This window comes from Acinonyx jubatus, chromosome A1 (genome assembly GCF_027475565.1).
Source record: "Acinonyx jubatus isolate Ajub_Pintada_27869175 chromosome A1, VMU_Ajub_asm_v1.0, whole genome shotgun sequence".
In the NCBI taxonomy this organism is placed as follows: domain Eukaryota; kingdom Metazoa; phylum Chordata; class Mammalia; order Carnivora; family Felidae; genus Acinonyx; species Acinonyx jubatus.
The window spans coordinates 109,510,585-109,537,977 of NC_069380.1; the positions used below are offsets into that span (position 1 = coordinate 109,510,585).

The 27,393-nt window shown below is 46.2% G+C and overlaps 2 protein-coding genes and 1 non-coding gene across 4 annotated transcripts; 2 read left to right on the forward strand and 1 right to left on the reverse strand.

The window, feature by feature from the left end:
• Positions 1-58: 58 nt before the first annotated feature.
• Positions 59-27,393, reverse strand: VDAC1 (voltage dependent anion channel 1). Of its 2 annotated transcripts, none has more exons than XM_027076696.2 (9): positions 27,254-27,393; positions 16,461-16,533; positions 15,917-15,966; positions 14,596-14,748; positions 14,459-14,511; positions 7,714-7,941; positions 3,914-4,064; positions 1,982-2,039; positions 59-1,058 (listed from the first exon to the last, which is right to left on the reverse strand). In XM_027076696.2, the coding sequence occupies exons 2-9, from the start codon at positions 16,525-16,527 to the stop codon at positions 967-969; spliced, it is 852 nt and encodes a 283-aa protein (XP_026932497.1). In that variant the 5' UTR covers positions 16,528-16,533; positions 27,254-27,393; the 3' UTR covers positions 59-966. The 2 variants fall into 2 exon arrangements, with proteins under 2 accessions (XP_026932497.1, XP_026932498.1); XM_027076697.2 differs by lacking the exon at positions 27,254-27,393 and adding an exon at positions 27,030-27,167.
• LOC113604591 (U6 spliceosomal RNA) lies at positions 10,307-10,409 on the forward strand. Its single transcript, XR_003426567.1, has one exon. It is a non-coding gene; the product is annotated as a U6 spliceosomal RNA (small nuclear RNA).
• On the forward strand, positions 26,118-27,362 carry LOC128315209 (translation initiation factor IF-2-like). Its single transcript, XM_053221021.1, has 2 exons — positions 26,118-26,643; positions 26,781-27,362. Exons 1-2 carry the CDS (start codon positions 26,596-26,598, stop codon positions 27,360-27,362), a joined length of 630 nt encoding a protein of 209 aa, XP_053076996.1. The 5' UTR covers positions 26,118-26,595.

Sequence of the window (27,393 nt, forward strand, 5' to 3'; positions counted from 1 at the left end):
AACTAAAAATCCCCCTCTCATACACACACAACATACACACATACAGTGCAAACACAAATGCCAAATGCCCTGTTTATTCACACTTTTATTAATATAATAAAAACAACAGAAGAATGAGGTTTCAATATTTTATTCAAGTTTTACTTTAAGTGATGTTAATTACAGCATTTGAGGGGAGGATCTAATTCCACACAAAATGGAAGACTCTAAAATGTACCCATTAAACTGCTAAAAAATAAACTGAGTGGCGAGAATATAACAGAAGTCCAATTTAGATTCCGAATGTTGTCACCATGTGATTACAGTCACAGAGACTCTTCCCAGCTTGCAGCTGGGACTCTTAGAAGCTATTTCATACTCTGGTGCAAGGGCAAAAAAAACACAACATGAGAGGGAATTAAGTCCTGAATTATTGGCTTCATCACATCCACCTTCTCCACCCCAAATGGCACAAAAGAAACAGCTACCACGCCCTGCAGACTACTTTTGGTGTAAAAGAGGTGATGGACTGGGGTGGAAACAGGTCATGAAAATCTGTCTAAAAAAGTCTCTTTCAGATGATTTTGCACACACCATCAGTGAGTCTCTCCTTCATTAGGGTAGGAAACCAAAGTTAATTCTCAGGAAGTCATAATTTCATCCATTTACTCAATACCAGTTTACAAAGTGCCTACGAAGTCTCAGCTTCCACTTGCAGCCATTTCTAGATAAAAAAGAAACCTGACAATTCTAGAGGGCCAGCAAGGTCCCCCAAAGTCTACAGCTGAAAGGACTTTTCTTGGAATTGGGTTTCTTCTGTACCTCTGAAAAGGTAACACCTTAAAGCTGAATCATCTTTAACCTGGAGGTCTAACATGATATTTAGCAATACTCGCATCCCAGACATACAACATTAAAAGGTACACTAAATTCTGAAGGTAGCTATGCTCAAAATAGTTTAAAATTAAACGATTGTACAGTATTTGTTTATGCCTGAAATTCCAGTCCTAGACCAAGCTTGTGGCCACCAGCATTGACATTCTTGCCATCCAGCAAAGCTGAGAGCGTCAGTTTGATACCTGCAAGGGGAATAACCAGGGACAAGGAAAGGGGAGGGATGGAGGAGAGAAACAAAAAGAAAGGTCAACACAGAGCAGAAAGGTTAACACAAGGAGGAGTACCTAAGCACAATGGCAAGACAACACCAGATTCAAAACCTGCTTCAGCTGTGTGTGATCAGCAGGCAAAAAAACCACACGGCCCATCAGTCCCTGTTACTGAACACCCATCTGATTAATTCCACAGGCTTTCCAAATCCACTTTAGGGAGTCCACTTTCCTTTGTCCTGTCATTGCCCCCTGCTACAATCATCTCTCTTCTAGTGGCACCATGCAGTAAGCTTCTTCAGCAAAAGTGCCTTGAAAGGAAGTCCAACCATAAATCAGACTGAGATCTCACTCTCGGCATGGACACAAACACACACACGTGCACGGGACTAATTGGTATTTTCCCTACAAAAGTTTGATTCTTTCATCATGTAATCTCGGATTTGTAGAGTTCAAAGACCCAACTTGACCAAACCAATCCCAAAGTGGTATTATCTCCCGTAGTTCTAACACACCATGGACCGGACTAGCCACCTGTGCAGAGGAAATCGGCACAACGGTTTTACAATGAGGATGACTTATGGTCTAGTTTTAAGAATCTGCTAGAAATAAGTATCAGACACTACGTACACAATGGAAAAACAGATAGAAGAAAATAACCAAAAGTGTAACACTCTAGCATTGGCCTTTTTCTCTCCTACTTACTACTTCTATGCTCCAAATGTTTTATAACAATTCTGCACACTTTTATAAACATTTAATTGTAAAACTTTCTCTCCACTCGTTTATAATGTACTATTCAGGCATTATATAAGCAGTAACATAAAGCAGCAAACCAGCACAATTTTTCTTTAAGGCAAAGAAACAATTTCACTAACTTTCAAAGCAACACTTACCTGGCTTTAGGGTCTGAGTGTATCCTAAACCTATCAGGCTGGAGTTGTTCACTTTAGCCTAGTCAATGAAAAGATAAGACAGAGTGAAATTGTTAAGTACTTTATGTTTTCATCTCCAAAATGAGTAAGAGCTTTGGAACCAACCAACTCAGGCCTTCAGAATCAAATTCTCTTTTTTCATGACCACTTTGATTATGAGATTCATTAAATTCAACATGAAATATATCAAATTTGAGAGCAAAGTCTCAGAAAAGAAACTCAAAGAGTCAACACAACTATCAGTTAAAGGAAAGTTACGGGGTGCCCAGGTGGCTCAGTCAGTTAAGAGTCTCACTTCGGCTCAGGTCATGATCTCACAGTTCATGGGTTCATGCTCTCCATCGGGCTCTGTGCTGACAGCTCAGAGCCTAGAGCCTGCTTCAGATTCTGTGTCTCCCTCTCTCTCTGCCCCTTCCCCGCTCATACTCTGTCTCTTAAAAATAAATAAAACATTAAGGTAAAATAAAATCATACTGGAGCAAAAGAATGACCTAGCCAGTCACTTAAATTTCAGCATTTTGTGAATGCTAATTAATAATTAAGTTCAATAAAGAAGTTGAGTCAATGTTACCCTCATTCCTCTGCCTGAGTTGTAGGAAAATCTGGGCCTCCCCCTGACCCCCTTTCTAGTGAAACAAGGAGAGGTCAGGAGCAGAGAAGGCTCACGTCATGAGAACACCAAGTCCTGGCAAAAGCTAAGGCTGCCAAGGTACATTTTCCTGCTTGAATGCTGTTTTCAGACCTGACAACTTCCATAAGAAAGAACAAAGCAGGGGGAAAGATTTCCTGGCAGTAAGGGCCCCATCTGGCTGTTCCTTTTTGCTTATACAATCTAATTAATAAGGCCCCTCTTCCTTTGTTTTTAACTGCGTAACTTTAAGGGAGCCAAATTCAGTTCCCGTTTCAAATGGGCTGTTTGTAAATTACACAATAACCATCCTGCAACATGAGACTTCCGCATTCCACCCCAAAGGGAAGCAGCCAGCAGTGCCCTGTGACAACAGAGATGAGTTCAACAGGATTTAATGCAAAAATCGTGCAGCAACTCAACCGCGAGCAATACCACCGAGTCTGCAAGATTAGATGCCAACTACTAAGTGCCAGGGTCTGGTTTCTTAATATCCAATACAAGAGCTGGCAAGAGGATGAAAGATGAGAAGCATTAAATGAACATGAATCCTGAGGGTCCTCTCTCTCTCAAAAAAAATAATAATAGTAATAATTTTTTTAAGCCGGGGGGGAGATGCCTTGGTGGCCAGTCAGTTAAACAGCCAACTTTAGCACAGGTTATGACCTCACAGTTCATGAGTTCGAGCCCACACAGGCTCTCCCCTGTCAGCGCGGAGCCTGCTTCAGATTCTCTGTCTCCCTCGCTCCCTGCCCCTCCCCTGACTGCCCTATCTCTCGAAAATAAACATTAAAACAATAAAAATAAAAAAATAAAACCTTAGGATTCAAGGTGACCCCCCTTTAGAGTCTGCAGCATGGAACATGGGCTGATAAGAGCAGGCTCCAGAGCAAACCAGTGTGGGTCAAGTCCAGGCCCAGCACCCCAGCACTTACCAGATGTCTGCTCCATCTGCCCTCAGCCTCTCTGTATTTCCAGTTCCTCATTTGTGCAAACAGGGTTGGAATGATATTTCTTTTTTTTTAAAGGCACCTGCCTCAAATAGGTTGTGTAAGAATTAAAGACAGTAACCCACACATAATGGGCTCTGCACAGTGGCTGGCATCTACAGTAAGAGCTATTACTATTATCACTTTCCTCATTTCAAACTCTTTGCATAGAGAAAAAAAATCTCTAGCTCCAGCATGGAACTCCTGCAATCCAGAAGGATTCCATCCTAAGCTTCAGGTGGAGCCTGGGTGATGCGTGATTCCACAGGTACTCACCGAGAAGCAGGCGTCAGGATCGATCTGATACTTGGCCGCTATTCCAAAGCGAGTGTTACTATTTCCTGCTGTCCAGGCCAGATTAACAGCGGTCTCTAACTTCTTGTTCACCTTCTGATAAATGGAGCCACCAAACTCTGTCCCATCGTTTCTGCAAACAATCAGAGCACAGGTGCCCATCCACCCCTGAAGGCAGGCTGGAGCTGGGCACAGTGGTCCAAGTCTGACGGAGGGCAGGGCTGCTGTAAATGGACCAAAATGATCACAAAACGAGTACCAAAGTAGGGAAAAGCCTGATAGGAATGGAACAGACACCAGCTTTGGGAAGGTTCAAAGGGAGAGGCTAGTTTTCAACCACCATTGGGAACACCCAAAGGCAGGAAGCTGAGGCTGCATGGAATTTGAAATCTGCTTCCAAAATATTCTTTAAAATAGAAGCAGCAACTAAGAAAATGGAATTCTGGGTGATTTTTTTTTTTTTTTTTTTTTTTTTTTTTTTTTTTTTTTGCTGCTGCTGCTGCTGCTGTTACCTCTTTTGTCAATGCATCTATCATAACAGTGGTAAGGGAGTAGAAGCAAACGAGAAGAGAACACAATCAGAAATGGTAAGAAAGGCTGGGCCACCCGTGTTCTTCAGAAGGCAGGTTACAGCCCTTAGCACCACCAGCTGCAGCCACTGCTGGGCAGGCACAGCCAAAACCCACCTAGCCCCCTGGAGGGGCAGCAATTACAGAAGAACTTGACCTGCAATTCAGACTTTTCCACCTGTGCAATACTCTTGGCCCAAACTGCAAAATCTCTACAGTTCTGATGGGATGAAAAGGAGACACTTGGTGCATTACAAAATGTTCCCGTCTTTCAAAAATGGAATGAAACCGAACTGGACAAACTCCTTCATCTCTTCCAAACACACCACAGTGACTCCAGCCTTTGGAAATATCCCTTTCCCCTCCTTTCCATTTTTAACATAAAACAATGTCAAAGTTCTGCTTCGTCATTTTGGGTGCTTCAAGTAGAAATGTCATCAGAAACTAGTAAGGCAGAGCCCACGTACTCCGGAATTCAGCAAAGAGCTTAGAACTCACTAATCCAGGGACAAACTGCTGATTCACTGCAAACTCCGCTCCTCACTAATATACTCTCCCTAAAGTAGATGCTCATTAAATACATTCTAAATGTTCAAGTTTTCCCCTGAAATTCAGTGATACAGACCTTGTACTTCCAGAAAGTACAAGGCCAGGACAGGCACCCCCTGATTTGCAGGGAACCAGAAAGTCCACAGAACAGCAGCTTGCCACAGACAAAACTAAAGTTTTTGATTAACTTTAGTATAACTGAAATCGGGAAATTTTCTTGGGCTCACATGTGTATCTAAAAAATGTCAGATTTTTCATTATATTCTAAAACCAGCAACACTGCCTTCCTGTTGGGAGCTCTCAAAACCATAAACAGAGGGAAGTCATTGTTCAAATTCATCTACATGAAGCACAGAGCACAACTATGACACTTGGGCCTCTGCAAGCCCTAGGACAACCCAGATGGCTGTGTCGGCAGTTTCCACGCCAGCTAAAAATAAACCGTGTCCACTTAATAAAATCAGGTATGTGAGGCTCAGGTATGTGGGGAAAACAGTAACGGCCATTGCTATTCCTAGAATTGGTGCCAATTTCCAATTCGACACCAAGGAAGGACTTTCCATTTCAGTCATAACTCTAACTTAAAAAACACTTCTATTGCTTGTGCCCTTTTTCCTGTGACATTTTTGTATGTTGCTTTTTTTGAATTTATATACCTTTTTTGACTTTTTTTGGGGGGGGTGTACATTTCTATGAATTTTAACACGTGTACAAGATTTGTGTGAAGACCACCACAATCAGGATACAGAACAGCTCCACCACCCCCAAATCTCCTCACACCACCCCTGGGCAGTCACACTTTCCCCCACTCCCACTCCAGAAACCACTGGACTGTCCATCACTCTGGTTTTCCTATGACTTTTTAGCTTCAAAAAACTCAAAACTGGGGTGCCTGGGTGGCTTAGTTGGTTGGGCGTCCAGCTTTCGACTTCGGCTCAGGTCATGATCTCGCTGCTGTCAGCTAAGCCTGCTTTGGATCCTCTGTCCCCAACCCCACCTCTCTTTCTGCCCCTCCCCCCCCCTCAAAAATAAACTTTAAAAATAAATAAATAAATAGGGGTGCCTGGGCGGCTGAGTCAGTTAAGCTTCTGACTTCGGCTCTTGCGGTTCATGGGTTCAAGCCCCGCATCGGGGCTCTGTGCTGACGGCTCAGCTCAGAGCCTGGAGCCTGCTTCAGATTCTGTGTCTCCCTCTCTCTCTGCCCCTCCCCCACTCACGCTGTTTCTCTCCCTCTCAAAAATAAATAAACATTGAAAAAATAAACTCAAAACTTATTATAATAATACATCTGTTATATATTAATTCTGTTATGTTAACATAAATAAATAAATAAACTCAAAACTTAAAATAGATCTGTTATATTAATTGTTATGTTAAAATAAATAAATATAAATAAACTCAAAACTCAAAATAATAGATGTTATATTAATTCTGTTATGTTAATTATACTAATTATAGTAGCCCTTCCTTACCTGTAGGGGATCCGTTCCAAGACCCCCAGGGGATGCCTGAAACCACAGACAGTACCGAGCCCTACATATATGCTACATTTTCTCCTACACATCCATACCTATGACAAAATTTATAGAGTAGATGCAGTAAGAGATCAGCAACAATAACTTTTATGATTTTAATAGAACAATTATAACAACATACTGTAATATAAGTTATATGAATGTGCTCTCTGTCTCAAAATACCTTATTGTACTATGTATGGCCTTGTTATGATGATGTGAGATGATAAAATGCCTACATGATGAGATGAAGTGAGGTGAGTGACACAGGCCTGTGACGTACATCGGACTACCGCTGACCTTCCAAAAATACGTCAGAAGGGGGATCATCCACTTCTGGACCGTGGTTGACTATGGGTAAGTGACATCGCAAAAAGTGAAATGGCAGTTACAGGGGAACTACTGTATAAAAATTTTTCAAAAAACTTTGTAAGTGGAAATGTTATTAAATACTATACATGTACCACTTAACTTAACTTTAAGAAGTCACTCCTTTAGTGACCTCTAGTGGAAAGAAAGAAATCCGAAAAAGTTGTCCCCCAATTGTGGCATCGGGATTTCAGAGACGAAACATCCGTTTCCCTTCACCTACCTCAGCACTCCACTGCACTCCAATTCCCAAGCTTAACTACAAGGGGCCCTCTAAGCCAATGTGCACTTTTCTCTTCCCTTCACTGTACTATCTGGTAGTCAACTTTTGCATGCTCTCCCATGAGAAGACACTGTATGGAACTGAGATCATCATCCCCTAACCTGGTGTCTCAGATCTATGTTTCATTAAGCATGGCAAGCTGACCTCAGGCTTCATACAGAGAAAGAGGGACAGCCACACCTTTCCCCACTATTTTGTTACTAACAATGAAAGGAGTTCCAGTGTCCACAAAGGGAAGGGACACTCCACTGGACTGACGTCATGCCCTTGCTGTAACTGATCAGTCATTCTGTGTGCACCAGTGACAGCTCCGACCGTCTCTAGAACACAAAGAGCCTAAACCACTTCCAGAATTGGACAGGTGGGAAACAGAAAAAGACCAGCAGGCCATGTGGCTCATGTGATGTCAAAACACTCACTTTAAAGTGATTAAAATGTGAGCTTGAAAAGCAATCCCCCTCCTGCACACACTTACACATGACACTCACATACACTTACACGTTAGTGTGGAGCTGGAATTCGTCAGTCTTGTAGCCAACTGCAAAGTTGCTCTGGGTCACTCGAGACTTTGCAGTCTCAAAATTCATCTGGTAGCCAGCCAGCCAGCCCTCATAGCCCAGTACCAGAGCGCCCCGGATCGAAGGGCCGGCGATGTCGAAATCCACGTCACAGCCCAGGTTGATGTGCTCCCGCTTATACCCTGTCTTGATTTTAGCATTTTTTTTCCTGAAGGAAAAGAAATTGTATTAAAGTCTTAAGCTAACTCACCTTGTGACAACCATACCAAAAGAAGGCAAAAAAAAAAAAAAAAAAAAAGTTTTAAAGCTCAGGTTATATACAGGGATGGAGGGCAAAGTCAGCACACCCCAGATCTCCCTTAAGCAGCTGCTGTGCCCCAATGGAAGACCACAACCTCTCTTCAACCACAAACCCATCTGCAGAAATGCCACAATAATCAAGTGAGAACACAGGCAAGGGGGGTACTAAGTAATTTTCCTTTACTAACCTCTCCCTATGCCTAATGTAATGACCTACACAGGCATTTATTAGGTAGAGCACTCATGTAATTATGAAACAGATGTATCTTTGCTATTCTTCAAGTCTATGAAAAAGACACAGTGTATCTGTCATGAAGGCATTTATCTAAACAGAAGCTTTTTTTTTTCAAGCTTTTATTTCAAAAGATACAGAGAGAGCATAAGTGGGGGAGGGGCAGAGAGAGAGGGAGACTGAAAATCCCAAGCAGGCTCCACACTGTCAGCATGGAGCCCAATGTGGGGCTTGAACTCACAACACCCTGAGATCAGGACCTGAGCCGAAACCAAGAGTCGGACGCTTAACCAACTGAGCCACCCAAGGGCTCCTAAACAGCAGCTTTTAAGGAGATGGTTGCTTTCTTACTTTGTGGTTCACTTAGTAAATAAAGAAACAAATACTAGGTACATCCCTCCTAAGTAAATATGACAGATAGCTTTTAACTCGGTATTTATGAGATCCCAATGAGCATGTATTTCAGAGACCTGGGTACAGATGTAGAACCCGGGACCCTGCAGTCATGGGGGCTGGGAAACCTCAGAGCTTGGAGCCTACTTCAGATTCTGTGTCTCCCTCTCTCTCTCTCTGCCCCCGCCCCTGCTCGAATTCTGTCTCTCTCAAAAATGAATAAACATTAAAAAATTTGGAAAAAAAAATACTGGCAATGGATTGAAACATATCAAATATGTTTAAATCTATGAATTCACTCATACTGACACTTAAAACACAGACATTGGGCATCTTTAGAGACTAGAGAACCAATGTGTTACTTTGAAACAGTAAATAAAAAGGAAGCAAACGTTTATTCCACCTTTCCTACACTATCTCAGAGTAACCAATAGTTTAGAAGTTTCTTTTTATCATAAGAGACTCTTAAAAACTGAGAACAAACTGAGGGTTGATGGGGGGTGGGAGGGAGGGGAGGGTGGGTGATGGGTATTGAGGTGGGCACCTTTTGGGGTGAGCACTGGGTGTTGTATAGAAACCAATTTGACAATAAATTTCATATATTGAAAAAAAAAGAAGTTTCTTTTTATCAAAATATTCTACCTAATAAATGAAGAATGAATGATTAAAGTGGAATTATCACCAGTCTGTAACCCCTGAGTGAACTATGAATAGCACTAACGTACAAAGAAAAAACCCAGCCTTCTATACACATCCAATGGAAGCATATGTCACCACTTTTATTCTACCCTCTCCCCTCCCCAATGGAATCTAAATGCAATGAAGCCTGTAGACTTACCAATTCACAGTAAATATGAGGGACAGGGTAACAAGTTAAATGACCATAGAGAGGGGCGCCTGGGTGGCTCAGTCGGTTAAGTGTCTGACTTCAGCTCAAGTCATGATCTCACAGTCTGTGAGTTTGAGCCCCGCATTGGGCTCTGTGCTGAGAGCTCAGAGCCTGGAGCCTGCTTCGGATTCTGTGTCTCCCTCTCTTTCTGCCCCTCCCTGCTGATGCTCTGTCTCTCTCTGTCTCAAAAATATATAAAAACATTAAAAAAAAAATTTTTTAATGACCATAGACATACACACAGCATAGTTTAGTCTATGTGTAATCTTATGGGGCAAATGACCTACTTTCAACAAATAAGTTAGAAGCGGGGGGGGGGGAAAGGCAGAGGAGAATCTAAAAATTAAAGAGATTTATGGAGGCAAATGACCCAATTTTCACAATTTTGCACGGACAATTTTTGATTCTGTAAATTAAAAATGAAATCATGGAGGAGCACCTGGGTGACTCTGTCGGTTAAGTGTCTGACTTCGGCTCAGGTTATGATCTCACAGCTCAGGAGTTTGAGTCCCACATCAGGCTCTGTGCTGATAGCTCGGAGCCTGGAACCTACTTCAGATTCTGTGTCTCCCTCTCTCCCTGTCCCTCCTCCACTTGTGCTCTCTCTCTCTCTCTCTCAGAAATAAATAAACATTGAAAAAAGTTTTTTTTATGAAATTATGTAAATTTGCTCGGACTAGAGATTTAACAATATTAAAGAAAGATGATTAATTTTTTACAATGTAATCATATTGTGACTAAACTTTTTTTAAAAAATGTGTGCCTCAGCAGCACATGTATTAAAACTGAAACGATACAGGGAAGATTAACATGGCCCCTGCAGAAGGGCGACATACAAATTCGTGAAACGTTGCAAATCTTTAACTACAGAGAACAAGCTGACAGCTACCAGATGGGAGGGGGCCAGGGGCTGGGTGAAATAGGTGATGAGCTTAAGGAGTGCACTTGTCATGATCAGCACCAGGTAATGTATGGAATTGTTGAATCACTATATTGTACACCTGAAACTAATACACAAGACTGTTAACTACCAGAATTAAAATAAAAACAAGTGGCAGCTGGGTGGCTCAGTCAGTTCATCTGACCCTTGATCTCGGCTCAGGGCATAATCTCACAGTTCATGGGTTCAAGCCCCATGTCAAGCTCTGCACTGATGGCTCAGAGCCTGCTTAGAATTCTCTCTCCCTCTCTCCCTGCCCCTACCCCACTTATACTCTCAGAATAAACTAACAAAAAAAAAAAAAAAAAAATCATCATTTAAAGATACATATTGGGGCGCCTGGGTGGCTCAGTCAGTTAAGTGTCCGACTTCAGCTCAGATCATGATCTCACAGTTTGTGAGTTCGAGCCCCGTGTTGGGCTCTGTGCTGACAGCTCTGAGCCTGGAGCCTGCTTTGGATTCTGTGTCTTCTCCTGTCTCTGCCCCTCCCATGCTCATGCTCTGTCTCTCTCTCTGTCTCTCAATAATAAATAAACATTAAAAAAAATTTTTTTAAAGATATATATTAAAACATTTACAGATGAAATTATGCAATAACTGTTATTCAAAATAATCTGAGGGTGGAAGAGACTGATTGTGAGTGCATAAATAAAACATAATTAGCTATGGGTTGATAATTATTAAAGCTGGGTGATGGTAACATGATGGTTTATTTTTTTTTTTTAATGTTTATTTTTGAGAGAGAGACAGAGAGCAAACACGGGAGAGGCAGAGAGAGAGGGAGACACAGAGTTCAAACCAGGCTCCGCGCTCTGAGCTGTCAGCACAGAGCTCAAGGCAGCGCTTGAACCCAAGGACCACGAGATCATGACCTGAACTGAAGTTGGAGGCTTAACTGAGCTACCCAGGCGCCCCCCTGATGAGTGTTTAATATACTAGTCTTTAGTGTGTTTGAAATTTTCTATAACAAAAAATTTAAGGTTAAACATTCCAAGTTATCAAGGAGATGAGACTTTCCAAGGTCATGGTTGAAAATAAAGCCAACACCCTTCACAAGTGACAATGATGCTTACAACTTTTGTTCAAGTTGCTTTGGTACATTTTCACAAGCTTTGAAGGAAAGGAATAACAACCAAACAAATTATCTGTCAATAAGAAAAACTCAAAATAGGGGCACCTGGTGTCATGATCTCATGGTTCATCAGATCAAACCCTGTGTAGAGCTCCAAGCTGACAGTACAGAGCCCTTTTGGGATTCTCTCTCTCCCTGTCTCTCCCTGCCCCTCCTCTGCTCATGCATGCTCTCTTTCTCTCAAAATAAAATAAACGTCTTCTGGTCTGCCTACCCTTTGGAGGAAGCAACCTGGGTTTTGGCTTATCCAACTGGCACCATGCTAGTGGGGTGATTGATGAAAGGCAGCTGCTCGGAGGCTGACATTTAGGAAGGGAGGGAGACCAGCACTGTAAAAATCAGGCATCTTATAACCACTGGGTAAAAAGCTGCTGCTGACCAAAGCGTGCTGCTTGTGGCAGGGCCTCTGACCAGTGGTGTGGACCAGCCATCCCAGACCATTTACATGGTGCCTCCTTACCCTGTCTCAATGAATTCTGGCCAGGAGCACAAAGTCCCCAGAGAATAGGCAGTGCTCCGGCAGTGACTCAGGTTTCTCTCCAGGCTTCTGCTCTAATGCAACACTCCACGTCTTTGGAGTTTTCCCTCTTTCAAGTATTACTGGGATTTTTTTTTTTTAAGCTACTTAAACAATAGCACTAACTTGACAAGCACCTGAGAGAGGCATGACTCTGATATCCAGTTAACGATCTGGTTTTTCTGTGGTAGGTACTCAATGTGGGGGCTGGTCCCTAGAGGAGTTTGCAGCCTCATCCTTATGTGGTCTACGCTCAGCTCCTTCAGAAGCCACGATGCTTTCCCAGGCTATCCGCCTCAGTAGGTTTGGAAAGCCAGCTTTCACTTCCAATCTCCATAAACCATCAAAACCTGCCTCAAATACCTAGGAGCAATGCGGACACACTGTGCCCACAATCTTGGTTTCTATATGCCATTCTTCAATAAAAGGAACTGAAGCTCCTTGCAGAAATGCCTGATGGCAGGACTAGAGCAGAAGATGAGCCTGCTATATCTTCCGAAGTAGAGCTCAAAAGAAGTGACAGGGGTTATCAAAAGCACACTTGGAGACACGCCCAATGGCCATATCTGAAACAAATGAGTAATCAAATATATTGTGGTAATAGGTTATAACCCACAGAATAAAATAAATGTCTGTGGATCCATATCAATATAAATAAATGATTCAATAAATAAATGGAGAAGGAAGAGCTCCTCCTTAGAGTAGAATCCCAATTAATAAATGCAGAAGGCATGATGGGAAGAGAAAATCTTTACCAAACATACTAGTTGCAGGCAAGAATCACTATGGATACTAATTTTGTTTTTCAAAAAGTAAGAAACAGAATATTTACATAGTCTCACAGTATCTCCCGACATACCCATTTACAAAGAGAAAAGTAACTTCATAGAGAAACCTGGCAAAGACCACTTTAATCAAGTGATCAAAGTTAGTATCACCAGTAAAGAATACTGACATATACATCCTGATATCATGCACAAGACAGACCCAACATCACTTCTGTGGCTGTATAACCGAAGTGTTATAAGATAATAAAATAAATAATATAACAATAATAAAACATAATAAAAATGCATAACCTGAGTTTGACCATGAGGAAACATCAGACAAATCCAAACTGAAGGATTCTACAAAATAATTCATCAATCTTTTTTAACAGTGTCCAGGTCATGAAAGACTACGTTCTAGATTAGAGGAGACCAAAGAGATTTGAGGACTAAATGCAATCTAGTATCCTGAAATGGGTCATGGGCCAGAACTAAGACATCAGTAGGACAACAGATTAGTTAACTGTATGACAGCCATATAAATTTCCTGGTTCTGATAATTACATCATAGTTATGTAAGATGTTAACATTAGGAGAAGCTGGGTGTAGGATGTAAGGGAACCCGACATGCTATTTGTGCAACATGTGTCCCATCTAGTCACTTTGAAAAGCACCAGGGGCTGAGGCAACCAACACACGGTCTTGCCTCCTGATGAGCCCAATAACAGTGAAGCATAATTGGTTTGTGGCTGGGGGACATGGGGCAAAAAGTGCAGCCTCAGGAGCCACGTTGCACTTAAAACCCATCCTCTCTCAGTGCTCCCATGTAGAAAACTGGGGAAAGGGCCCTGCCAGCCTGAAAACTGGGGCTGGCAACAATGATCGCTCAGACACTGCTTCCCAACATCGCCAGCTGCCTACAGCCTTGGCCGCTTACATTCCCAGCAGCCTCACTCACATGAAACACAGCATTACTGGACCACACAAATCTTGTAGCCCTCCACAGATGAAGCCAGGATGGCCACAACACGCAGCACAGAATCTCACTATAAAACAATGTTAGGGGTGCCTGGGTGGCTCAGTCGGTTAAGCGTCCAACTTTGGCTCAGGTCATGATCTCACAGTTCATGAGTTTGAGCCCCACGTCAGGCTCTGTGCTGCTCAGAGCCTGGAGCCTGATTTGGATTCCGTGTCTCCCTCTCTCTCTGCCCCTCCCATGCTCATGTGCGCTCGCTCTCTCTCTCTCTCTCAAAAATAAACACTAAAAAAAAATTTAAGGGGCGCCTGTGTGGCTCAGTCGGTTGAGCATCCGACTTCGGCTCAGGTCATGATCTCTCGGTCCGTGGGTTCGAGCCCCACGTCGGGCTCTGTGCTGACCGCTCAGAGCCTGGGGCCTGTTTCAGATTCTGTGTCTCCCTCTCTCTCTGACCCTCCCCCGTTCATGCTCTGTCTCTCCCTGTCTCAAAAATAAATAAAACATTAAAAAAAAATTTAAAAAACAAACAGAAAAAACACTGTTAAACGTCCTTGCTAAGAAAACACGTGAGATTCTTACCCTGTGTTTGGTGAGAAGGATGAATCAAAGGTCAGCTTCAGTCCACGTGCAAGCTGAACAGAAAAGAAACGTGCCAGGTTTAGTCAAGGGCAGGGCAGCAGAATAAAACCGTGTCTCTTCGCAGTGACCACCATTACCTGATCCTCCACAGTAATCTCTGTGCCTAATGTGTTGTCAGTGTTCCATTTCTCCGTAAACGTCAGACCGTATTCAGTCCATCTGTACTTGGTTTCCAGACTGCCCGTCACTTTGGTGGTCTCAGTGTTGGCAGAACCTGAGCTCGTAAATTCCTGTAAAGCAGAGAGAGAGTCACGGCCTGTTCCCCAGGGCTCCACTGAAGCATCCTAAATGGAACGGACTTTCCTCTATGCAAGACGTGAGACCTGAATGTGTGGAGGCAAAGGCTACTTCTACAATTCAATTCAATATTTAAATACAGATGGGATTAAAGAGCCCTGTTAGTTAAAAGACTCTTATGGGGAATTCTCTGTCAGGAGACAGCTTCCTTCCGCCCTGGTAATACATCAGTCTGGACAGGAAGACAATCCCGCTTCCACAATACTTCCAGCCAAATACAGACCAAAACCGCTGAGCTCAAGATGACACTGGAGTACATCAACCCCAAAACGTCCTCCTTCCAACAATCCTCACACACACAGTCTAAAAGGGATTACTAATTTTTTTTTTTTTTTTTTTTTTTTTTTTGATAATCAGGTGTCATTGAAAACAGCTCAATTTTAAAAAGAAACAAGGACGGGCGCCTGGGTGGCTCAGTCGGTTGAGCGTCCGACTTCGGCTCAGGTCACGATCTCACGGTCCGTGGGTTTGAGCCCCGCGTTGGGCTCTGGGTTGATGGCTCAGAGCCTGGAGCCTGCTTCTGATTCTGTGTTTCCCTCTCTCTCTCTGCCCCTCTCCCGTTCATGCTCTGTCTCTCTCTGTCTCAAAAATGAATAAACGCTAAAAAAAAAAAAAAAAAAATTTAAAAAGAAACAAGGAAAAATAAAACAGAGTTTATTAACTCAGTGAGTATTAACAGCTGCTAAACTAGGGACCTATCAGCAGCATGCCCCTGGACCACCCATCCCATACAGGATGCGATGAATGTGACAACCACAAACTGCCACAATCAAAAAGGTCCTTTCAGGGCACCTGGGGGGCTCAGTCAGTTAAGCGTCCAACTCTTGATTTGAGCTCAGGTCATGATCTCACAGCCGTGACATTGAGCCCCATGTCAGGCTCCTTGCTGAGCATAGAGCCTGTTTAACATTCTCTCCTTCTCTCTCCCTCTGCCCCTTCCCGACTTATGTGCGGACTCTCTCTCTCTCTCAAAAAAATAAAAAATTTTAATTTATAAAAGAAAAGGTCCTTTCATTGGACTCTGCCACCCAGGACACGGTAGTCATCCTCTCCACTGATCTACGATAAACCCCCATGCTCCGTGTCGATCAGACAACTTACCAGTCCATTCTCAGATTTTGTCTTCAAATCAAGTTTGATTAAGCCAAATCCTAAAGAAAGAACATGGGAACTGTTAATAGGCTAAATAACTAGCTCGAGAGCAGCATCTCTGCCTCCCTTCTCCTGTTTCAAGATGCCGTGAGTGTGCAGGGTGCCTGTCTCCACTGCTGCCTGCCTACGTGTGGAACTTTGGCTACCGAACAGTGGCTGTGCGCTCCCAGCAGAATGACAGGGAAAGGTACGGGACAGTGTGAGCACAGGCCTAAGGATGGGCAACACTTAGAAATTGCACTCCATGACCACGGCACACACAGAGCTGCTCCCACCCGTGGGAGAGGAAACCAGGGCGTCCACTTGTCTGCAGCGATTCGTAAGCCTGCCCTTACCAGGTGTACAAACCAACACTGCTTTATTAGGCATAGTAGGCTTGTCTTTTTTCCCCCTGACATCAAAGTTCTGAGAGTTGACCCACCCAGGTCTCCCGAACTGTGATGGGTAAAATCCCAAACATGCCAACCCAGCCCATTAGCTCTGAAACACTCACCATAACCCTTGGTGAAGACATCCCTGGCACATTTGCCAAGATCAGCATACGTGGGAGGCACAGCCATCTTCTGCTACAATAAAAGAATCACCAGAAGACACGCATCAGTAATTAGGGAAATTAGTTTTCCATCAATAAAAATTATTAGCTATAATTAACCACCAATAAAAATCATCAGCACAGAGTCCCAGGCACTTTATTCTCCCAGGTGTGCACAGAGAAGCCTTGCTCTCTCGTGCCTCCTCATGTCAAGAGGTGGAGACACCCAGGTAAGTTCTGTCGACAGCAGACCAGCCTGCCTTTAGACCTCTTCTTCCTTAGCACCCCCAGGACTGAGCACAAGTGCAGAATATAGCAGCAGTCGGTAAACATTTGCTGAATGAATTAACTGTCAAAGACAAATTCCCACGAGCCAGCTACTTTACTGAATCGCAGGACTCTTGCCAATAAAACATATCTTCTTACAAAATGTCGGCTGCTATGGCATTTAGTGTACTGAATAGAAATCAGAGCTTTTCAGGCCATCCTATTTTCCATATGGTTCTGATTTCATCCATTCCAACAAAATACTTACAGAGTACCTACTATGTGCCAGAATAAATGCAACTTTTCAAAAAACTTTGTATTTCAGGGGACCCCATTTTTTTGAGTATCAGATTCCTCACAGAGAATACAGTAAAACCTAACAATTAAGCAACTCTTCACATGGAAGGAGATACAACCACATCCCCTCGCCCTGCCAAAAAAAATTAATTCAAACAAACATTTATTGAGCTACAATATGACTTTATTTTTTAAAGTACTACTTGAAATTGTTGCATATCACTAAGTCAACAAGCATTTATTAAACACCTCAGGGTTCAAGGAAGGCAAGTAATTCAGAGTCCTTTCCCTAAGGCCACACTGTGTCCCTGAGAGGCTGTATTCTGACGCATTACATACACAGAATTAAAATCCTAATCCAGGACAGCACGAGCACACACGCACATGCGCACACACACACACACACACACACACACACACACACATACACACAGTGTGCTCCATCCAGGAGGAAAGGAGTCATGAGAAAGCACCATGATCTGCATCTTCTCCATTTCCCAAGTTATCAGCCCTAATTAGCAGGAATCCAATTAACCCAAGGATGGTCCCATTAATTTTTAAAATATAGTATACCTAAATTTCCAAACTGAGCCTGCATATATCCCACCTGAAGTCACCAACATATGCACTCACACAAGCAAACACCTGCAAGGCATGTTCCTGGTAAGTGGGAACCCAATGAAAAATGTCTCAATCAGGGCGCCTGGATGGCTCCGTCGGTTAAGAAAAATAGTTCAATCGGTCCCAGGGCGAACAGCATCACCACAGAAAGCTGCATTCCTGACATAAGCTTTAACATCCTAGATGCTGCAAGGAGCCCACAAAAGCAATGAGTACGCTATAAAACAAACAACGACAAACTTCCACCACTTGAAGTAATAAAATTGTGGTCCAGGTCCTATGGTACTTTTTTCAGAGGTTCTACTAATTCCGCCTCCATTCACTTTTTTGTCAGAGCAGAGTGGAGCAGCCCAGCGAGCTGTTTACGATCCTCTTTGTTGCTCTTGTTATCTCTTGCACGTGATCAGGCTGGAACCATGGACAGCTCAGTCCACATTAGGATGAGGGCACAAAGAGCATGGGGGAAGATCCATTTCAGGCTGTCCCCATTGGCTGTTTCAAGTCTGGGGACCCCCCCCCCTCGACTTGTCCCCCTTCCACCCCAAGCGAACCTCACAGGCACATCCACCCCAGGGACAGCCAAAGAAACCATCCACCAGGTCATGCAGAATACCCCCAGCCTAAGGTGTGGATATGTCTCAGCCACAGATGGCCCTGGCCCCTCCGCAAACCTGCGTCAAAGGCTGAGGTGATGGAGCTCCAAGGAAACTTGCAGAACATCTCAGCAAAAGATCCAGAACATTCTCTACGGCCACCAGTGCAAACAGGTATCAGTGGACTAAGCACCCCTCTTCAGCGCTGCCCTTCCCCAGCTGGACTGCAAACTCAGCCCCAGGGTGAGGAAAGAGCAGTACAGTGGCAACCTCTCTGGGTCAGCCAAGACCTCCCTGTACCTCAGGGGCCAGGGCATTCCAAAAAGTACCCTCTGCTGTGGCTCTAGGACCCACCTCACCAGACACGAACAGCTTTCGCATCAGGGAAAAGCAGATCACTCATCATTTAATGTTCCCCAAATGCTCTCACTCATCACTAATCCCCCAAAAAAAGAACCAGCAAAACCACCTGTCAAAAAACACTCCACCACCGACAAACATCACCCTAAAGTACATGGCCACTAAGGAGATTACCATCCAAACACAAGGGAGCTGGGAGGGCAGAGGGAGCTTGGATGAGGCCAGGTTCTCCTTGCGGCTCCAGCTCGGCACCTGGCAGGGAAGATGCACAGGATCCCCCAGCTGAGCGGAGCCAAACCCACTCCTGGACCTGAGGAAACACCCACCCAGAAGCCAAGATGCTCCCTTCACCACAGGCCCACACCTGCTGTGCAACTGTAGCTTCCCCTAGGCTTTTGCTGCAGTCTTCTCTTTCCCCACCCAGTCGCCTCCTGCATTTATCTGACAGGACTGTGGCAAGGCCTGAGGCAGTGTGCCTCTGAAAAGCTCCGCTTTCTTACAACTGCCAACAGCGCCTAGAAAATGCCCATTTTTACACAGTTCTCAGCACCCGCTGCAAGAATCATCTTCTTGTAGAAATGATTTCCATTCATGTTTTCTCAGGCCGGGACCAGGGGGTGTGAAAGAGACCTCAGCATCCTGCTTTCTCATTTAACACGCTGCCTGTGCTGATTCTAAGGCTGAACCCTGACCCCCTGGCCCCTACCTCCGCCTAGATCAGCTCCAAATCGCTCCAAATCGCTCACCATCTGTCTTGGTGGCATCCACCCCATGTGCCTTCAGAAGCCCAGCCTCTAGAGTCCGAGCATGAGGCGGGGCACTTTGACACAGGAAAGCAGCCAGCCGTGGACAGATGGGAATCAGAAGCCGGCCTGGGTGAAGGCTTCAATGCAGAGCCTGCGAGCATGGTTCCCAAGGGTAAGTGGAACATGAGGGACGGACAGGACTGGACTGAGCAGACCTTCCCACAGTCACTGATGACTTTGAGGAGGATCAGTAAGTCACAGTGGGAGACAGGAGTCCCTTGTTTCCCTCCACTGCCTGTTCGCCTACCTACCCAACCATTCGCTGGCTGACCTTGAACAGATTATGCAAGCTCCACTCCAGCCGAGGAATGAAAATCCAGCCCATACTGGAAACTCAGAGGGGAGAGATAGTATATCGCCCAGAACAGTCTGCATAACACTTACATAACCTCCACCTTGGGGGGACATATCTTCCTTGACTCATCAGTTGCCTGTCAGTGACAGCTGCTCTGCTTCCAGCGCCCCCACCACACCCACAAGTGCACACCTACCCCCAACTCACACCCTTGAACTCAAAGCAGCCCGGAGCCTGTCATGCATAAATTTATCCAAAATATATAAAAAGCTATGTGTCAAAGATGACAAGTCCTGGCAAGTAGCAGGTATTCAATATAAAGGTCTGTTTAATGAGAAAATGTGCAAGGAGCATGAAAGTATGTTTATAGCAGAAGGAAAAAAATAGAAACTTAGTATCTGACAAGAATCTAAGCAAACGGCGATGTGACCAAGCAGCAGGAGCGCCCTCTACAGGGAGGCTGCAGCACCGCCAGGAATGGGAGGGTGGAGACAGCCACAACTAGTACCCTCTCCACCCTCCTTGGCCTAAGGAGAACTCAACTCAGGCTGAGGAGACCAGCGGGCTTCAGAAGGAAGCAGGGCCACTTACTACCTCAGAACAAGGTGTGGACTTTAAGGGCCTCAGGGAGCCACTGTAGAGTGAATGACACACCTGTGTTTGAAAGGCTCCCTCAACAAACAAATCAGCAAAAATGCAAATGAAAATATCCACTGTTGGTGTGGAAAATGGTCACCCCTGTTCACGCCAGCATAGGACAGCCCCTTTGGAGACAACTACTGGCCAATGCGTAAGTGGGCATGCATTAACCTAGAGACAATTCGACTGCTAGGAACCCAGCCAAGGTCCCCAGAGAGGAGCACACGAGGATGCTCACTGCAGCATTAGTTCTGTAACACAAGCCAGAAGAAATCTAAATGTCCACCAATGGGGAAATGAATGAAAATTAAGGTACTTACAAAAACTAAAGAGCACCATGTGGTTATCAAAAAGAATGAGGTGGATTTATGCAAGGTGCCATAGAAAGCTATCTTTGACATATGGCTGACCCTTGAAAAACACAGATTTGAACTTCACAAGTCTACTTATATGTTGGATCTTTTTCAATAAATACAATACTGTAAATGTATTTTCTCTTCCTTATGATTTCGTTAATAGTATTTTTTTCTCTAGGGGCGCCTGGGTGACTCAGTCAGTTAAGCGTCCAGGTTCAGCTCAGGTCATGATCTCGCAGTTTGTGAGTTCAAGTCCCGCATCAAGCTCTGTGCTGACAGCTCGAAGCCTGGAGCCTGCTTCGGATTCTGTGTCTCTCTCCTTTCTGCCCCTCCCCTGCTCATGCTCTCTCTCTCTGTCTCTCAAAAATAAATAAACATTAAAAAAAATTTTTTAAGAGTTCTTTTCAAAAGTAGTAATATTTTTACCTAGCTTACTCTATTGTAAGAATACAATATATAATATATATGTATATATAACATACAAAATATGTGTTAATTGACTGTATAATATCAATAAAACTTGAGGTGAACAGTAGTAGTTAAATTGGGAGGGAGTCAAAAATTAGAGAAGGATTTTCAACTGCATGAGGAGTAAGCACCCCTAACCCCCACAGTGCTCAAGGGCCAACTGTAGTTCAATGCACAAAGCAAGTCACAGAAAATGTATAATTCTGCATTATTAGAGGAAAACCCTTTCACATACACGTTTATGTGCTCACACATTTGTGAATGATGGGAAAGCATGTAGGAAGGCTACAAGCCCATCTGTACATTGTGGCTGACTGGGAGCTGCTTCTGGAAACGAGGGGGGTTTAGGAAAGGAGGAGAGTTAAAATAGGATTTTCATTTCTTATTCCACTTTATTAAAGTTGTTTGTACATACCGATAACTTTTTTAAGGACATAAAATTTAAAAACCCAACCAACGTGTCTGAAACTGAGCTACGCTGCCTTCCCGATGCCACAATAAGCCACATTCTAAAAGGCTGCTGCAACAGAGGTGCCAGAAGGAAAAGGCCACGTGGGAAGTATCTATCCGGGTTCCAAGAACAGAGTCCAACTACACTGAGATGGCAGGGTTAACAGGCAGGGCCTGCAGGGGGAACATTCTACCCCCAGGTGACCACCTGTGGCTCTGGCCACCCTGCCCAGGAGGCAGGAGTAGGGCAGGGCTCCCTAACTTTAATGTGCATGAGAACGGCCTGAAGCACTTGTTCAAAAGCCTCCTTCCCCCCCCCTCTTAGCCTTTCGTAGCCTAAGAAACAGGCAGGACAGCGCTTCTGTCGGCAGAGGTAGAATCCTGGCACAGGAGCCGTGGTACCCTCAAAGAGCTAACAACCACTGCGGTGGGAGACACAGGGAGCAGGGTGGCCTTAAGTTCCCAAGACTCAGTCTTGTGAGCAAGGTGACACCTAATGGATTAAGAGACACCATCTTCAAGGGCAAGGGTACAACAGCACTAGGATGCAAACACCAGGAACCACCCTGCCACGGCATGTCACAGCCCAACTGGGTGCCCAGGCAGCAAGGCACAGTGACTATGAGAAGGAGCTATGAGCCTGGCAGAGGATTTACCAGCACCAGCCTTTACTAGCTGTGTAACTTTGGACAAGCCACTGATAACTTACACTCCCAGGGTCTCATTTTGCTCACCTATAAAATGGGGCTAACACTAGTGCCTTTCTACCAGAACTACTGCAAAGATTAAGTAAGTTAGGTAGGCAGAGCACGTAGGAGTATCTGGCACACGGTGAGGGCTCCATAAATGGCAGTGCTAATCACAGTCCATTATTCTGGATATTCTCTGTCCCTTCAGATCCATTTTTCTCCTCCATCCTGCTTTGTGACCCAAGAGCTGATCACTATGGACTGCTATCAAAGGCTATGTATCGTTGGTTTTGGCCAACAGGAGGCACCAGCAGAAGATGGGAGAGAGAGGCTGGAGTACTCATTTCCCAAGCTCCCTCCCTGCTGGGCCTCAGGTGGGCAGTGACTGCTTTCCAAGGCCACAGCTCCTGCCAAGGAGCTCCACACTCTGCTCACACCTTTGCAAATGGCCCCTTCATTATGCTTTCTTTTATCACCCCATGTAAGTGTGCAACTGATTCATGCAAGGCTCCTGACCAAGAGGGCAGTCACCTTCACCACCATCACCATCACCATGACCATCCTGGATTTCCCTTAGAAAGGGAAAATTGTAGGAAAGCCTTTGGTTCTGCTGTTTCTCTAACATCATTTGAGGTGGTTTGTCTGAGCAGAACTGGGCCAGCACATAGGAGGAGCACCAGACCAGCCAGGGATTAGAACAAAAGCACCTCCCCCTAACTCTGGGGACCAGGAAAAGCAACTTCCCCAGCAGGAGGTTAGCCCAGCTCTGAAAACCAATATAACAAGCCAACACCATCAGAAGCCTCCTCACACCCCTATCCCTATCTCACGGAAAAGGCAGCCCCTGGTTATGTCTACCGGATGCTGGCAAAGCCGGTGACCTGTGCTCCCAGTACAGCTGCCCTCCCCTCCTACTCCACGAGAGGCTCACACCGGGGAGCCCGGCTTCCTAGGCATTGCTTCTATTTTAAAACACTCTGGGAGCTAGGCCACCACCAGCACAGCCTTCCATAAGAAGCCGCAAGGGAATGTAACTGACTTGGGGGTAGCCTGCAGGCCCACCCACCCATCAAGGGAAGAAAAGCCTGGGCTGGCAGGCAGCATGGCAAGGTCTGGGTCCCAGGTGCACCCAGGGCTCCTGTCTGACCTCAGACACCTCACATTTCCTGGAACCTCGCTGCCTGGCTTGACCCAGTGGGGTTTAAATAGACAGTGCTTGGGCAAGTAGATTTGAGAGTCAAGCAGCCCTGAGTTCCAATACCACTCCACGACTCTCCAGATATGGGACCCAGGGCAAGTCACAATGTATATGCATGTCACGTTTGTTCAGCTCGAATATGGGGAAAGAGTATCTGTCTCAGCATCACCGTGAGGACTGCTAATATGAAATACTTAATACAGTGACTGGTACGTGGTAAGTACACAATGACCAGAGAGAGGATTTTATTACAGGTTTACATTTTATAGATTTCTTAGTATAATTACCGCTGCTGTGCAGGTTATCAAAAGGCCACCCTCAACCACAAGGTCCAGAGTCCTCCCTGACCACATGAGGTACTCTTGAGCTGAATATTGTCCAGGTAAGTCCTGGAAGAATGTCTCCTACCTCATCCCAGTAAAAACTGACCTTTCTCCTGATGGACACCCAGTGTCACTGTCCTTGCAACAAGGAGGAGTGACTCCACTGATTACAATCCACTGCCAGGCAGCCTACACACAGCCATACACACGTTCACTCTGCTCAGCGTGAAAGGAGAACAGTTCCCCTCTGAACAGCAAATTCGACCTTTCAAATGTGTCCACATCTATTAGCTGGTGGCAATGGCCCCTGGCCGTGGCAACTTCAGTGTGGAATTACCAGCACTAGAACTAGCCAGACCAGGTCCCGAATCCCAACTCTGGGCTCCAGCCTCCCGACCCATGAACAAGAGTGCCTCTCTCCCAGGGTTTGCAGGATGGTAGATTCAACGTCACACATACGTTAAGCCCCCGCAGAAGGGTGCTGAGCAGGCCCCCAATGAAGACTGACTGTGACGATGATGATGATGGTCACACTTTTATAAAGGAGACAATGAGGAACAAGATAGTGAGTTGACCTGTACTCAATCCTGTGGCTCTTGTCAGAGCTGTGTTGTGAGCTCAATCTGCTCCCCAGGACTGTTTCCAGGACAGTTCTGGATAAAGGGCTTAGAAGCCCACTCACCCTCACCTCCCTGACAGCAAGCAGTAAAATGGAGGATTGTGCCCAGGCCCAGCAGAGGACCCCATTGCTCACTTTCCCTCAGTGGATACCAGAGGAGTCTGTGGGAAGCCCAAGGCCACAGACTCTCTGAGTTCCCTGAGGGGCTGTCTGCAGGTTTGGGCTGGCTTTCTCTCTCTCTCTCTCTCTCTCTCTCTCTCTCTCTCTCTCACACACACACACACACACACATCTCCCCCAGTCACCACCAACAACGATGTCAGGCCATTAAAATTCCATCAAGGGCAAAGTGAACTTCAGTGCCTTGGGAGCATCTCATCAGTAAAGATGGGGGGGGAGGGGTCAATGTCCCTCATTACCACCAGCTTGAAGGTTACTGTCCACATCTGCCCAGGGTCCAGCAGGACCGGCAGCCCACAGGCAACTCCTCACTATATGGTCTCCCGGAGCCCCTGTGTTTGTGTCTACAGACAGCCCTTGCCTCTACCCAATAGAATAAAAATATAGAAATAAAACTAAGCAATCAACTGAGAGCAGTACCCCCCTCCCCAAGGTCAAGCATTTTATTCAGAACAACTCCAGCAGAAGTTATCGACCCACCCACCACCCACCATCAGAGAAGGGAAAAGCACTTAGGAGAATCCCATTCACCCTGGTCGCCCTCCCCTACAGGCCCAGAAACACCAGTTCTACAACTTTCCCACAGGACCTGGAAAGTCACAGAATGAAGATAGCACGTTTAAAGCAGTTATGTCAAATTGGGAAACAGTTTTGCGTCTCAGTGTTCTAGGGCTGTACTTTCCGCAGGAGCTCTTTAAACAGACGTGACCCTTTGCTAAGCAAGACTATTTTCTGGAAGTGAGTGCGATAGATGTGTGTGTCCCTCAGAAAGGATGTCCAAGATCAAGAGAATATGGTCCGGGGCTGCAGCCACTACATATGCCCATTCAATAACTTCACAAATACTTAATGAGCAACTACTAGAAGACATATGCTGCAATGGTAAAAAAACAAAAAACAAAAAACAAAAAAACAAAAACCACAACTATCCTCCTATCAGTAAGGGTAAGTTAACTCTTGGATAAAAAGGAAGAGCACATTACCCCCACAGACCCTTCTCAAGTACCTACTGTGTGCCAAATGGCACCACCCCAGGCAATGAAAACAAAGCTGCAAAGGGCTTAAGCCTAACCCTGTAGAACTCATTCCAGAGCTGGGGTGGAGAAACAAGGCAAGCCCTGGGCAGCCTGCCCTGGCCTTGCCAACAGCACATTAGGCAAAGTAGGGGCCCATTCTCTACCTCCTCTGCGGAGGTAAGGCTGGTCAGGGTGATGGAGACCTCAGGTGAAACCTTCCCTCAGGTCTGCACACACTTCCTACTTCAACCTGACCTTGTCCATAAACTTAAAGAATTTTTCATTAATGATCATGGAAGTTACTCAATGCCTGGCACACAAGTGTTTAGTAATAACGTTTAAAATAACAGGGGCTGTATTTATTAAACGTTTTCCAGAACACCAAGTGGAGTAGAATGGTCTACAGAGGATGGGCTAAATCCTCCCCAAAAGCCTCAAGTGTCAAGGTTTCTACTGAAGGTTTGGCGTTAATCAACTCATATCATTCTTCCCAAAGATGAACGGCCGCTACAAGGAGAGCTACAACTGCTCCTATTGTACAGATGAGAAAATTTAGGCTTCGTATCGCCCCGGCTGTGTGACCTTGGGCAAGTCACTAGGACTGCAGCCTGAAATCCAAGGGCTCCAACCAGTTTCGTGAAGGCACAGACGCACTCGGTGAATGAATGAGCAACCGAACCAGGATCTCTCCTAAGGCCAAGGAGGCCACATCCGCTCCCCGCAGGGCGTCCTTTCCCAAGGCCGAGCCTACCGCACAGGCTCCTGCGGCCTAAGTCGACTCTCAGCCTCTCGTTCCGCCCGGTAGGGAGCTGGCACGCGCGGAACAGCGCCGGGCGCCAGCTTCTCCGGGCGTGGACCAGACAGGCCGGACAGGGCGTGTGGGGCTGGGAGCGAGGGACCGCGGTCGTCACAGGAACTCATGCCGGCGGCGACAGCGTGGCCCGCACAGATCCGTGCGCCCAGCCCGGTGAGTGTGGGGGCAGGCGGTTCCCCGCCCGACCCGCGCTGGCGGGATCGAGGGCCAGAGGGCGCCGCCGGGAAAGGTCACCTAGACCTGCAGCCGGCCAGGCCTTCACGCGGCGGCCCGTGCCCTTCCGCCCGCAGGTCCCCGAAGGATCGAGTCCCAGCCGCAGGCGCCCCCGGATGTCCGGCCTCCCGCTCCCGCGCCCCGGCCCGCTTGCCGCCCGCCTGTGCGGCCTGCTCTGCGCGGGGAGCTCCCGCTCGGCCACTGGGGCCCGGTCCTCAACCCCTCGCCCACGCCCGCTCCTCCCCCCACCTCCTGCTCAGCTCCCCAGGGCAGGGCCCGCGACTCCAGGCGCCGGCAGATCGCGGGCCCATGTCCGTAGCGCCTACCTCGGGGGCGGTGGCGGCGGGCTCGGCGGCTGCTACCGCGGGGGCTGCAGCGCGAGGAACGGAGAGCAGCGGCTGGGCCGAGGGCGGGACAGCGCGGACGGCGGCGGCGCGGACCCGCCCCGACCCTGCGCGCCCGGCCTGGCGAGCTCCGCCCCTGGGCCCGCCCCGGACACCGCCCAGGCCTGGGCCCGGGTCCCCAACCAGCTCCCGGCCAGAACCATTACCTTCCTGCGACCTCAGTGCCCACCGCGGACGCGTGTGCCCGCAGGCGTGTGCGGGCACGCGTGGGTGCTGCGTGCGCCCGGACACGGGGCCGGGGAGGCGTGGGGCTGACGTGTACAAGATGTGTGCGTGCGCGGGGACA

Excerpts from the sequence above, each read along its gene's own strand:
- VDAC1 (XM_027076696.2), bottom strand. The coding sequence starts at position 16,527 with ATGGCTGTGCCTCCCACGTATGCTGATCTTGGCAAATGTGCCAGGGAT. Across the intron at positions 14,512-14,595 it reads AGATTACTGTGGAGGATCAG|CTTGCACGTGGACTGAAGCT; the intron begins GTAATGGTGGTC and ends TTTTCTGTTCAG. Across the intron at positions 1,059-1,981 it reads CACTCAGACCCTAAAGCCAG|GTATCAAACTGACGCTCTCA; the intron begins GTAAGTGTTGCT and ends TTCCCCTTGCAG.
- LOC128315209 (XM_053221021.1), top strand. The coding sequence starts at position 26,596 with ATGCCGGCGGCGACAGCGTGGCCCGCACAGATCCGTGCGCCCAGCCCG. Across the intron at positions 26,644-26,780 it reads AGATCCGTGCGCCCAGCCCG|GTCCCCGAAGGATCGAGTCC; the intron begins GTGAGTGTGGGG and ends TTCCGCCCGCAG.